At 53.3% G+C, this 13,566-nt stretch overlaps 3 protein-coding genes across 18 annotated transcripts in view; 2 read left to right on the top strand and 1 right to left on the bottom strand.

Moving 5' to 3' along the window:
* Positions 1–8,479, top strand: part of SCMH1 (Scm polycomb group protein homolog 1) — a 237,750-nt gene extending 229,271 nt beyond the window's left edge. For 14 of the 15 annotated variants that reach the window (XR_004259473.1, XM_032247143.1, XM_032247135.1 and 11 more), the window contains 2 exons: positions 987–1,129; positions 1,388–2,508. Coding sequence is in view for 13 of the 15 variants with exons in the window: in XM_032247143.1 (XP_032103034.1) it covers positions 987–1,129; positions 1,388–1,513 (269 nt within the window). In the remaining 2 variants the exon portion in view is untranslated. Of the gene's footprint in view, positions 1–986; positions 1,130–1,387; positions 2,509–8,464 lie in introns of those variants that run through there. The other variant, XR_004259472.1, reaches the window with a different exon arrangement.
* Positions 2,740–9,767, top strand: SLFNL1 (schlafen like 1). Its single transcript, XM_032247149.1, has 5 exons — positions 2,740–5,060; positions 5,792–5,794; positions 7,103–7,618; positions 7,874–8,017; positions 8,736–9,767. The coding sequence occupies exons 1-5, from the start codon at positions 4,653–4,655 to the stop codon at positions 8,856–8,858; spliced, it is 1,194 nt and encodes a 397-aa protein (XP_032103040.1). The 5' UTR covers positions 2,740–4,652; the 3' UTR covers positions 8,859–9,767.
* Positions 9,768–12,072: 2,305 nt separating this feature from the next.
* Positions 12,073–13,566, bottom strand: part of CTPS1 (CTP synthase 1) — a 33,900-nt gene continuing 32,406 nt past the window's right edge. The window contains exon 19 of one of the 2 annotated variants that reach the window (XM_032247130.1): positions 12,073–12,979. The gene's annotated coding sequence lies outside the window, so the exon portion shown is untranslated. The remainder of the gene's footprint in view (positions 12,980–13,566) is intronic. The other variant, XM_032247131.1, reaches the window with a different exon arrangement.

The following is a 13,566-nucleotide window of genomic DNA, read 5'->3' as shown; positions in this document are numbered from 1 at the left end:
TGGAGCTTGCCCAAAGAAAATTAAAAATTGAAGGGAGAGAAAGCAGAGAGAATAAAACATATAAAAGATCTCTGACAGATGATAGTCAAAATACAGAGATCCCAAATCCCACATGGGAAACAGGAGGAGTTATATCTGAGTCAAAATTGAGATGAAAGCTCCAAGCAGAGCACTAAATTAACACAGATTCCTGGCAGCCAAAGCAAAAACTGTTTTCTGGCTAGGCACGGTGGCTCATGCCTGTAATCTCGGCTTTGGGAGGCCAAGGTGAGCAGATCACTCGAGGTCAGGAGTTTGGGACCAGCCTGGCCAACGTGGTAAAACCCTGTCTCTACTAAATAGAAAAATTCATGCATGCCTATAATCCCAGCTACTCAGTAGGCTGAGGCAGGACAATCACTTGAACCTGGGAGGCAGAAATTGCAGTGAGCTGAGATTGTGCCACTGCACTCCAGCCCCTGGGTGACAGAGCAGGACCGCATCTAAAAAAAAATAAAACTGTTTTCTGCCTTAGTGTTTATCAGGCTATAATGAGGTCACCTATTCTCCAGGTCTTGGAAAAGAATCCAGGGCATTTTTTGCCAACGTGCCAAGGATTTGTCTTAATCTTACCCGGCTACCAGTGTCTCTAGAAGTGGTACCCCAGAGCCAAGGCAAAAACAGCCCCACTCACCAGGCCCCCCACAATGCCCAAATAGTCCCCTTACCATGTTGGTACCACTGTCTCAGGTTTGGGCTGAATCATAGCTTCCATGCAAAATTTCTTCTGGCCATTTCCAAAAATCAGATCTACCCTTTAAAAACAAAGATTTGATTTTCCCTTTGTGAGGCAATGCTTCCCTCCCTCGGCTAGCTCCAGTTCCTCGGCTCATGGTCTAGCACTGCTGTGAGCATCACCTAGAAGGCCACTGAGATGTGCCAAGGAGAGGGTGGGGACTTACAAACTAGTCTCCGCCCATTATGATGGGTGCCCTCCTGTCCTGCAGGGTCGGACCGATACCTGGAGAGCCGGGATGCCTCTCGACTGAGTGGCCGGGACCCCTCCTCATGGACAGTTGAGGACGTGATGCAGTTTGTCCGGGAAGCTGATCCTCAGCTTGGACCCCATGCTGACCTCTTTCGCAAACACGTAGGTGCCCCTGCCTGACCTCTCATTAGGAACATGTGTGGAGAGCCTCACCTGGCGGGGCAGTAGGAGATGTTTGGGGAGGAGGGATGCTTAGAGACAAAGGGTGAGGAGAATAGGCTTCAGCATCACAGCAGATGAACTGGACCCCATGTGGCTGGCACTTCCCAGGATGGCCTGTAATCAGAACCTGGGGTGGTCAGACCAACCAGGACTCTGATGGCACCTCCCCTCCACTTCTGCCCACCTCCCACCCCCCAGGAGATCGATGGCAAGGCCCTGCTGCTGCTGCGCAGTGACATGATGATGAAGTACATGGGCCTGAAGCTGGGGCCTGCGCTCAAGCTCTCCTACCACATTGACCGGCTGAAACAGGGCAAGTTCTGAACCAGGAGAGGCAGCCTAGACAACCAAGGGGTCAGCAGGTGGGGGCAGTCTTCTAGGAATGAGGGGCATCAGCCCACCCCAGGCACTTCATTGGGGTTCCAGTGCACCTCAGGACTCCAAGAGGCTGTGTGGAGCCACCACTCCTAGCCGCAGCTGCCGTGATATGTCCTTCCATGAAGGACCAAAGTGTGGGGTCCAGGGCTGGTGCTGCTCTTCCCTCCCCTCAGCTCTGCCGGGGCTCCGAGGTCCCCTCTATTTATTTCTCAAGCCTGGCTGGCCTGTCACCAGTTTAGACTGAATGCCTTCCAAGTGATGGAGAAAAAGGCCACCTCTGCCCTGGTCTTGGTATGGCACCCCATCGCCCCACAGCTCCTACCTTCTCACCAGATTCCCCTGAATCCAAACTGATGGTGCAAACCTCTGCCTTTTTTAAAAAAAGATCTTATTGTTAATTTATTGTTTCTGGCACTTGGGCAAACCCTTTAGTTATTACTCCTCCCACTCTAGACACTGGGTTTCAGGAGGAGGGAGACTGCCCTGTCCTGGTCCCAGAGAGGCTGTCTCCAGATAGGTGTGGCCCCTCTTCAGAGGATACTATGCTAGGGCATTTTCTCTTTGAAGTGGAAAGACCCATAAGGCCTTGACCACATCACTCCATATGGGAAGGAGAAGGGTCCCTGTCCTCTTCTCTTCTCTTCATGGGGCCCTTTTGCAGCCCCAGGCCTCATCTGTGGGAAGAGAGTCCCTGCCCATACTGCCCCCACCACAGCTCTTTGCCCTGGCCAGAACTGCAGTCGAAGATCAGGCTGGATGATCTTAGGCCAAGAAGGCCCTAAGGTGGATGGGAGGGCAGGTTTTCCAGGCTGGAGACAGTTCCACTCACTCTGCTGTCCATATGCTTCCTTGTAAGCGAGTCAGCAGCACAGCTACTCACGCTGCCATCTGGACTTATTTTATGTCAATCTGTTTATAAATAAAAACCAATATACATACCACTGTCTTTTTAATCAATTAACAGCCAGATCACTATGCATTCATTGGACCAGTCATTCCCCTTCTCTTGGTCTTAGTTTGCTCACATATAAAATGAGGTCAGGCTCATGCCTGTAATCCCAACACTTTGGGAGGCCAAGGCAGGAGGATCTCTTGAGCTCAGGAGTTTGAGACCAGCCTGAGCAAAATGATGAAACCCCAGCTCTACAAAAAAAAAAAAAAAATTACAAAAATTATCCTGGCGTGGTGGCACACACCTGTAGTCCCAGCTACTTGCTGCTGCCTCACCCCTAGGAAACAAAACAGCAACATCTTCAGAAAGGCTGCTCACAAGGAAGGCAGCTTCTCTATGCTATCAAACAGCTTCCTTAGTTGAAGCATCTAACTCTGGCCCTATCCTTACTGCCCCCCGTCGGGGCTTCCAGAAGCAGTGTGGGAAAGTGCTGCTGGCCTTCTGCAGAATGACGAGCACTGGTCAGTCCTGGCGCTAATAAAGGCTGCGCGTCCCTCATGTCTTCGTTTCTCAAACAGCAGGTAACAACTCATCTTTCCGAAGAGATAGCTATGCTCGACCGATTTTTCAGGGCTCTTCTGGACAGCAGCCTCTGTCTGCAGCACAGAGAAGGGCCAGGCATCGGGGGGCCCTGGAGCCCACCATGTGCCTCCTGCTCCATCTTGGGAGCAGCTGGGCCTGTCAGCACTCAGTCAAGCCTGGGATTGGTGACTAAAGAGGGAGGTGTGGAAGCTTGAGGCAGCAGTGCTGAAAGAGGTAGCAACAGGTGCCCTACATGGGCACTGGGGCCCGGAGACATCACAGAGGCAGGAAGTGTCTCCAGCTCTCAAATTCTGGAAGCTGTCAGAGGGAGGGAGTCCCACAGCCAAGCTGCATGGGGGTGGGCCTCTAGGTCTGCTTCCAGTGTGTGGTGGGGCCCACAGGGAGCTGAGAGGGAGTTTTCCTGTCTGATTTCCCACACTTGGCCTGCCTGTGGCTGGCCAAGGCATTGTTGAGCCCCATGAGATCACAGAGATAGCTATGCAGGCCCCGCCCACTTCCTATAACCCTAGTTCTGGCTGTCTCCAAGTGCCCTGAGAGCCATCGGCCAGGGGTCGGAGTGCTGTGGGAGCTCAGGGCAGGCACCTCCCATGCTCCCACTGGAGCCACTAGGACATAAAGCTCATAGGCCTCTCCACTCCTTCGTGTCCTGTTTGACCTGAATGCCCCCAGGCTGACTGCCTCAAGGATTCCATCTGAGAAGATGCTGCCTGGGTGTGTGGGGAGCAGTAGAGGGGCTGGTGTTAAACATATGTGCACAGCTCAGGACAGAGGCTCCCTGGACTTGGGGCGGGGGGTGCCGGGGTCCCAACACTAACCCTCATTCTGCTCCTCCTGACTTCTGCTCTCTAAACCAAACATGGAAGACTCAGTCTAGACTAGGAGTTCTTAGGGTCTAGGAGCCCCCTTAAGTGATTGATAGGTTTATATGCAAAGGCCATTTTTCTGAGAGGCCATAGACTTCTTTCATCAGTGTGTCAAAAATCATGAGAATCTCTGCTCTGAAAGCCTCTGCCCCAGCGCTGCCTAGTGTGAGCCCCCGATGGCCTGACATTGGCTTTTAGAGCAGGCAGAGAAGTCACCCACCAGTCCTCAGAATCCTGGATGAAGGCCTTTTCTCCAGGAGGAACTGTTGAAAGGTTTTCTCTGGTGCCTGGAAGCAGGAGTGACTATTCTGTTAGGCAGGAAACCCTGAGGGCACCTAGGAGGCCTCTAGCCTGTGGATCGGGGAGGAAATATAGGATCCCTGGTGCCACTCAAATGCTGGAGATCTCAGAGACCCAAGTTCTGGTCCCTTCTGCTGTTCTGGGCAGATCCCCTCAGGCTCCCCACAGGCGCTGTGTCTGGCTCAGTCCACCTGACTCCGCTTTCCCATCTTAGGCCTCACACAGGTGGGCAGGCCCTTTCCTGCTTGCCTTCTGCCCTCCCACTGTCTCTGGCCCTGCCCAGCCTCTGCCAGTCTGTGTGCCTCCCAGGAGCCAGGATACTCCCTGAGTCCTCTGGGAGCCCCTAAGCCACACTGAGAACCCAGACCCTGGGAGGAGCAGCCAGCAGTGAGGAATCCTGGAATCCCTTCCCAGGGAGAGCCTTCCCATGACTTCCAGGAAGAGATCAGTGCAAACACAGGTGTCGGCGTCCCTGCTGGAGTACTGGGATGAGGAGTCCCTGACGGAATACTCCGACCTCGAAGAGGCTCCCTCGGCACACACTCTCTATGTGGGCCATCTGAACCCCCAGTTCTCAGTGCCGGTGCTCGCCTGCCTGCTGCGAGATGCCCTGGAGCGGCTGGAGCTGCCGGTGGCACGGGAGCACATCGAGGTGGTGCGGCGGCCGAGGAAGGCCTATGCACTGGTGCAGGTGACCATCCGCAGGGACACCCTGGCCTCCCTCCCCTGGCGCCTGCGGACAGCCCTGGAGGAGCACCTAATCCTCAAGGAGCTGGCAGCCCGTGGAAAGGAGCTGCTATTGAGTGAGGCTCAAGGGCCCTTCAGCCACAGAGACGTAAGTGGGACTTTTCCCAAGCAAGCTCCAAAGCCTCACCCCCCAGGGAGAGACCCCCGGGTGGGAGTGGCCTGCTGAGTTGGGGCAGAGGGGTATCTCTGAGGAAGCAGGGACAAATCTGCAAACTTGGGGGCTGCTACTCAAATGACCATGGCTTGTGACTGGTACTGCCAGCTTTCTCCCAGAAAGACACTGACGCTGTTTGCTTCTAGCCCGATGCTTGCTTCGTGAAGAAAGGCTGTGGGGCGGCCTCCTCCTTGGGCCCTTTTGCATTCCAGCCTCTGGGCCTGGGAGACCCTAGAAGACACAGTGGCCCTGGTTTTCTCCTTGGCCCACCTCACTTTTTCACTTGACAAACATGAACACCCCCTCTGTGCCAGGACTAAGGCAGGGATGAGAGACCCAGCCAGACCCCCAAGGAGACCTGCATCTGTGGGCAGAGCCGGACAGCCACCCACAGAGCTGCGAGGTAGCTGCACTCAGAGCTATGAGAGGACGTAGGAAGGAGCAGCACCCTGCTCTCTAGGGACAGATTCACAGGGGAAGTGAAATCCAGGCTGGGACTTCTTAGGGAGTTGGACAGGTATCTGAGGAGGAGGACATTCCAGGCAAGGGACACAGAACATGCAGAGGGAACCTGGGGGCTTAGAGGGAGTGTCGCGTCTGCAGAAGAGCAAGGCATTTGGTGTCCCTGAAGCTCCTGCTAAAGGCTGCAGAGGGTGCTGCAGAAGGAAGTTGGGCCATAAAGTAGGGCAGGGCCAGGTCACCAACGCTATAGTCCAAAGTAAGGCTAAAGGGCTGGCTTTACTGGGACATGGGAAGTTAGGGTGGGTCCCTCCATGAGGCAGTGATCTTGGGTTTTTTTTTCTTTTGGTGTGAATGCTATTGCAGAACTAAAGGGCTCCGTGGCTTTACATTTCAACTCAATTCCATATGTGTATGAAGTTTAACTTTTTTTTTTTTTGAGACGGAGTCCTGCTCTATCGTCAGGCTGGAATGCAGTGGTACGATCTTGGCTCACTGCAACCTCCACCTCCCAGGTTTAAGCAATACTCCTGCCTCAGCCTCCCGAGTAGCTGGGACGACAGGCATGTGCCATCATGCCCGGCTAGTTTTCTGTATTTTAGTAGAGACGGGGTTACACCATGTTGACCAGGATGGTCTTGATCACCTGACCTCATGATCTACCCACCTCGGGCCTCCCAAAGTGCTGGGATTACAGGCATGAGCCATTGCACCCAGCCAGTTTATCCTGTTTCTAAGACTGATAAATTCATCTTCTCTGGGGAGCTGCAGGGCTGGTAGTGAGGTTTCCTGGTCTCCTCACCCCAGCCCATGCTCGTGAAGTAACAATCTGCCTAGAAGTTAGCATCACTAAGGAGGGTCGACAGGAAAGGGTAAGCGTGGAAGAAGGGAGGTTGGGCTGGGGCTGGCTGGGGAGGCCCAGACTAGATATGGCCTCGAGAAGGCTCACACCAAGCCCTGGGGCAGAGCAGAAACCACAAAAAGGGACTCAGGAGGCACAGAAGGAAGTGGAGATTAGGGTAGACTTGTCAATGGCCCAGAAAGTAGTGGGCAAATGTTTGAGATCAGGAAGTGGGTGGGGTGTCTGGGAATCCCTCTCCATTCAGGGTCCTGCAGCTCTGTCACAGGGTGCTGAGGTATCTGTTAGAATGATCTGGCTCTGGGCCTCAGGGGCCTATCTGCAACCCAAGTAAGAAAAATTGGCCCACACGTGTCCCAGCACCCAGCCCGGGGAAGCAGAAATCTCTTCCCCACCAGGCATCCCACAGCTCACCTGGGAAGAGCCCAGCTCGGCGGAGGAAGGAGTGCCGGCTGGAACCCTCGATCCAGCAGGGTTTCCTGCCTCAGCTGCAGGAAGGTGGGCATAACTGGGCCACTTGGCCTGGTGAGGGACATCAGGATGGCCGTGAGAGTCGGGCCACAGCAGGGGCCTGACGGGGGGTTCTTGCAGTCCTTCTCAAGGTCAGGGCTCTCATTTTCTTTCTGGACCCATACACTCATTCTTGACTCCCACCCAGGAGGAGGAAGACAGTGTCCTGAACCCTGGCGCCAGCCATAACCCGGGCTCTGGTGTTCCGCTGCCCGCCTGGCCTACACACAAGCTGCCTGATAGGCCCCAGGCCTGGCAGCATCAGAGATGCCAGACCCGGCCCAGTGGCGTGTGCTCCGATAGTGCCATTGTGCACCAGGAGATCATGGGCAAGGAGCAGCTCTTCCAGGGTGCTTTCCTGGGCAGTGAGACCCGCAACATGGAGTTCAAGCGGGGCAGCGGCGAGTACCTAAGCCTGGCCTTCAAGCATCATGTGCGGCGCTACGTGTGCGCCTTCCTCAACAGCGAGGGTGGCAGCCTGCTTGTGGGAGTAGAGGACAGTGGCCTGGTGCAGGGCATCCGCTGTGGCCACCGTGATGAGGACCGCACGCGGCTGCTGGTGGACTCCATCCTACAGGGCTTCAAGCCCCAGGTCTTTCCCGACGCCTACACCCTCACCTTCATCCCTGTGATCAGTACCTCGGAGACCAGCGTCCCCCTCAAGGTGAGCCTGCGGGACATGAAGGCCTCTGGGCCTGTCATCTGTCATCACTAAAGACAATGGCCTGTGCTCCTCTGCCAGGCAGTGCTGGGGCAGGGACGGGACTGGGGGCCACAGGAGAAGAGGCTGGGGATGCCACCATGCCAGCCCTGACAGGCTGCCCTAAGGAAGCAGTGAGCAATGTTGAGCAGCCTGGCAGGAAGGGGACTGCCAACCATGAGGTGCAGTGCCTCCAGAGCTGATGTTGCCCCTACCAAGGTGATCCGCCTGACCGTGCACACCCCCAAGGCCCAGAGCGAGCCGCAGCTCTACCAGACCGACCAGGGGGAGGTGTTTCTGCGGCGTGACGGGAGCATCCAGGGCCCACTGTCTGTCAGCGCCATCCAGGAGTGGTGCAGGCAGGTATGGAAGCTGAGGCCAGTGGGCAGGGCAGGGTGGGGCGGAGCTGACCCTGGGCCCCTTTAGCCACCCACTGAGCAACCCAGGGCAAGCCACCATGGTTCCCTGGACCCTGCATCACCTTGTTTAACCCAAGGGGTTAGATTAAAATCACACCACATCCCATCCTCCACGGTTAGGTGGCTGGTGGGGACGGAGAGGCCCATGCCCTCTCCTTTTAAAAATCTATGCAGTAACTTCCTTTCATGGGTGCCTGAAACCCCTTACCTCCTACTTGGGCAGTTAACGCACTCGATCTTGAGCGGCTGAGGGAGCAGGAGATTGGAATGTTGAGAAGTCACCAGAAAACCCCAAGGACTGTTCACTGCATTTTAGGGGAGGCCCTAAAGAAAAGGGGTGGAGGGGTGCTGGACACAGTTCCAAGGAAGAGCTTTTTCAAGAGGGAAGCAGGGGAGAGTGGAGGACAAGGGGCCGACAGTGAGGGGGGACATGGCCTGCTGGCATGGAGGAGGCCCTCTTCCAGGGTCAGTAGCCAGCAGCTTCCCTCAGACTGATGTGGTCAAAGGCGGCAGCAGGCCGAGGGGCCTGACTTCCCCTCTAGCTGAGAAGGCTTCCAGGCTCCCTGGGCTTTGCCTTCCTCCCTCAGTTTGGCCCCAGATGGAGGATAGACAGGCCTGAGGCCATGCGGGCTTAGCCACGTGCATCTCCCATGTCCCCTCAGAGGTGGCTGGTGGAGCTGGGCAAGCTGGAGGAGAAGGTGAAGGCGCTGACGATGGAGAAAGAGCAGCTTCAGGAGCAGCTGCAGCAACGCGGGCCGGTGTCTTGCACCTGCTGTGTCCTGTGAGGGCCTGGGGAGTCGCAGGACGGCGCGGAGCTCTCCACCCAAGATGCAGGGGTTTCCCATTTGAGCCTAAGGCCGACCAATAAAGCCCATGGGGGCCACTGAGACGTGGACAGGGGCTTCTTCAACATGGCGCATGAGCAGGTGCCCATGTGGCTTCAACCCTGACAGACCCGTCTGTGTAGCTAAGAAATTGCTCTCAGCCCTGTCCCCAAGCAACCTTACTTTCAGAAAGAAGGTGTTCCCCTAAGGCTGAGCTCTAAGAGTTCCAGAGCTCCCCTAGGGCTGAGCTGTAAGAGATTGTTCCTCTCCCTAAAACACTCATTTGACCCAGGTTGAGGTCTGTGACTTCAGTTGGCTAGACAGTGCCAGAGAGGAATCGGTCGTCTCAGGAAAGCCCCTCGCAAATGGCATGGCATATTTGGTGACTGTGGTTACAGGGCAAGAGGCCACCATGCAGCCCCCACCCCTGATTTGCCGGAACTTGTGACTGTCAAAGCTCCGTAATAAATTACATGTACCTGGGACAAGAATGGTTCTTTCTGGGAAACTTGGTCAGCCGGTCAGATGCTGCAGGGTCGTGAGTCCCATGCCCAGCCCACCTCTGTCCAGGAGGCAGAGGACAGACATGTGAGGGCAGGAAGCCTAGCCCCTCAGGCTCCAGGCCAGCTCTGTCTTAAAGACCAGGTGCCGTGGGGCAAAGTGCTGTGCCTCTGTGCTTCAGTTCTTCATCTATAAGACAGTGACAATGGCAAGGGGCAGGGGCATTTTGTCACCATCAGGCCAATGCCCTGTGTCTATGCCAGCTGTGGCACAGAGCAACACCTCACACTGACGGTTTCAGTTCCTTTCCAAGACCCCTCTGGCCCAGTAAGGCCATTAGCTTAAAACAAACAAACAAAAAAAAAAACAGAAAAACAGACCCCTCCGGCCACTGGAGGCTTCCTGCCTCTGGCCATTTCTCCTGCTGTCTCCACCAGCCAAATCAGACTGTAAAGCCAGAGTCTGATCACATTCATGCCGTGCCTGCGCCCACAGACCTCCACATTCTCTTCAAGAGCAAAGCCCAAATGATGGCCTATATGATTCTCCATGACCTAGCCCACCTGACCTCAATGTCTTCTGCCCCTGCACAAGCCACTTCAGCCACACCTACCACGTGCACTCCTGCCTCAAGGCCTCTGCACTAGAAAGCTGCCTGTTTCCTTTCCTCTCCACCTTCAAGTCCATGCTGTTTTCCCACCCGCCCTATTTTAAAGCCACCACCCTCCCAGCACTGCCACTCCCCTGCTTGCTGCCATCCTTTTTCTCCATATATGAACTGTCACACTCTAGCTTATATTTGGTGTTCCCCCCACTGAATACCTGCTCTGGGGCACAGGGAAGTTTGGGCATGGCTGGCATGTAGTGGACACCCAACAAATACCTGCTGATGAGACAATTAAGAATACTCCTAAATTTGGAGTCTGAGCCACCAGAAAATCGCCAGACCTTGTTGAACAGGGCATTTCACAGGACTGGTGTCCCCTGGAACACACTTCAGTTGATCCCCTAAAACTGCGGCCCCTGGTCACATCCACAGAGCACACAGACGAGAACTTTGGAACCTCAGCCCCTCCATTCAGCAGCCAAATGACATCTCCTGGGCCCTCACAACTGCTCTGAGACCTGCTTTTTACCACTTAGCAAACAGCATGCAACCCTTGCCTCGGCTGCCATCCATGCTGGTTATGGGGGCCAATGGGATGGTGGGTGCCTGCATCATGGCAGGTTAGCAAACTCCTGCTACTCACCCACTGAGCTACCCCAAGGTCACCAAGGCTGCTCAAAAACTTTGCAAATGTGTTAAGAAGGTAGAGGAGTGACATTTTCTGAGCACCTTCCATGATCCAGGTACCATGCTAAATGCTAGTCCAGGCATCACAATTCTCAGAAATGTTTTCTGGGGAAAAACAGCAGATTTCTATGAAGGAAGGGTGAAGTCAGGCTTACAGCCCCGCCGCTCCAGACTGCTAAGAACCTGCCCAGATCCCCCGGACTAAGGGAAGTTTATGGGAAGGCCACAGGAGGAATGTGGCCAGCTTGCTACCCCACCTCTGGGCCCTGGTCAATAAACACTGGGCACAGGGTGCCCTGTAAATCCAGCTTCAGCCCTATCCTATCTGCTATAGCCAGGGTGGCAGGACAGCTTGGGCTCTGCCAGCCCTGGAGACCATTTGCAATCTTTTTTCAGAAACCTTACATATGTGGCCAGCACTTGACAGATGATCAGCCACAGTGACCTTAAAGGTAAGAGCAGGAACATGACTACTGGGAGGCTTTTTCACACCACCCACACATCCAACCATTGTGGGGAGCCATGATGTCACCAATGGGCATGTCAGACCCTCAGTCTGGGGAATGTTTAAAAACAAAAACAAAAAAAACCACTACTGACCGGGTGCAATGGCTCATGCCTGTAATCCCCACACTTTGAGAGGCCGAGGTGGGAGGATCGCTTGAGGCCAGGAGTTCAATTCCAGCCTGGTCAACATGGCAAGACCCTGTCTGCATAAAAAAAATTAATTAGGTGGGCATGATGGGGTACACCTGTAGTCCCAGCTACTTGGGAGGCTGAGGCAGGAGGATCTTGTGAGCCCAGGAGGTTGAGACTGCACTGAGCCTTGTTTGTGCTACTGCAATCCAACCTGGGCAACAGTGTGAGATCCTGACTCAAAAAAAAAAAAAAAAATTAAATAAAATTTAAAATGAAGGCTATCTGCTGGGACCATCAGGTGGGAGAAGGCGTTAGAATTATGCTCAATCAGCCACATTCAAAGCACCATAACAAGCAGTTCTACTGCTGAAGAGTCTGGCCCACTGCTCCCTGGCTGTGTATATGGGGTCCCACGTCCAGTGCCTGGCAGAGGAAAGGACCGCCTTCCTAAACATGCTTATCCCTCCCCTTTTTCAGTCATGCAGTAGCATACTAAACACCAGCACCTTTTCATCTTGCTCTTCATGCTGAGAACTTTTTTTGAAGCTTCATGAAAAATTCTGGTTCCTATGAAAAAGAAAGCCTCCTTTCTTAAGTTTTTAAACAAGCTCTCAGGTCGTCTGCTGACTTAAGGCTGCAGACACTAACAAGTCAGGTGACTTCACACAGGCACGCCCAGCACTGTGCTCAAGACGCTTCCCAACTGGCCAATGACATAAAGAGAGAGAGAAGCAAAGTGTGTCTCTTGTTCTGCATTATTTATTTCTTAAGTTAAGAGTACACATTGAGTCCAGCGAGAATACAGTGGCACACAGCTGTGCCTATCGTTAGCTCACATTAAGAAAATGACTTCATACTGCCCTTTCCACTGCGGTAACACCATCCCGGAAGAAAAACGTACCCTCGAGTCAAAGCTGTCTGTCTATGAGAGGGTTTTAGAGGACGCTTCCCCAAAAGATTCTTTGTTCTTTTCAAGTGACCCCTTGATGCAAGGAGTGTTTCCCAGCCCCAGAAATAGCAAGCGCAGCCAGAGGCATGGGGATTTTAACATCACACTTCAGAGACACACATCTTGGTGTTTCATGTGACACCAAACTGACCCTCTCTTTTAGATGATGAGGACCAGCCACAGTTGGCACTGAGAATCCCCCCAGCTCAGGGCAGTATAGAGATTTTGTCTCTGGTTTCATACCTTAATGGCAAGCAACACCCTTAGGTTCCCAGCACCAAGTGTTCGAATCCTAGCTAAAATCCTCTCTCCATGCTCAGTAAGTCTAGGTGGCACACTTTATAATGGTCTAGGCATCCAAGGGAAAGCGACAGGCAATACACTAGCATCTGCAATGACACGAGGTAGTTGAGAAACAGGTGACTAAGGGGGCACTCTGCAGCCCCACCCACCATCGGTTCCTATCCCGATGTTCTGCTGCATCTCAAGAACTGCAAGGAGAGTGTCACAAAACAGGCAAACAGCACGGAGAAGCCAGTACACATGATGGGACATGCAAGTGACAGGTTTCCCAAATACCTTTCCCCATAATAAAATAATCTTAATAAAAACATAATTTAAAGAAAGTGTCAAAAGCCAAGTGTAACATCAGAGCTGTAAACTCTACCCAAGTTTGAAGGGTCTCTTGAAGTATCATCCCTGTTTAAAAGAAAAAAAAAATGAATTACATGATGTATATTAAAGCAGAAAAGTTAGAATTTCTAATCAGCTGCCATGGGAAACTAAGCCTGTTTTTTTTCATGGCAGAACAATAGAAGGAGCCTAATATGAATAATTAGAAGCTAAATTTATAATTCCTACGGAATCAGACATTTTCAAGACCTCACACATCGACTTCTACATCCGCCCTATGCAAGCAATCCTTCTCCACAGCACCCGGCCTCTTAACGGTGCCACTAACAGACAATTCTCCACTTGCAGTCAGAAATTCCATGACTAACCAAATATCTACCTCCTTCACTGGTAACATTTCTTTTTATATCAGTTCCTTAGACTGTGAAACAGCCTATAGCAAACTCTCTAGTCAGGGATTAATGTGTCCATCTGTGTTAAATGCTTACCTAACACACAGGCCCTCTTCCTGATACTAACTTCTCATGCCTACCCACCAACTACTTAGGCTATCACAGGACAGGGGGCCAACCAACCACAGCAGGAGGGGAAACAGCTGTGATCAGCAGGTCAGACCAGCACTGGCCCAGCTCCAGAGGCCCACTGGTGATTAA

Source organism: Sapajus apella, unplaced genomic scaffold, assembly GCF_009761245.1.
Source record: "Sapajus apella isolate SASKATOON/1434 unplaced genomic scaffold, GSC_monkey_1.0 scaffold62, whole genome shotgun sequence".
Taxonomy (NCBI): domain Eukaryota; kingdom Metazoa; phylum Chordata; class Mammalia; order Primates; family Cebidae; genus Sapajus; species Sapajus apella.
Note: the sequence above shows the minus strand (reverse complement) of the source record. Positions and strands in the feature narration are given on the sequence as shown.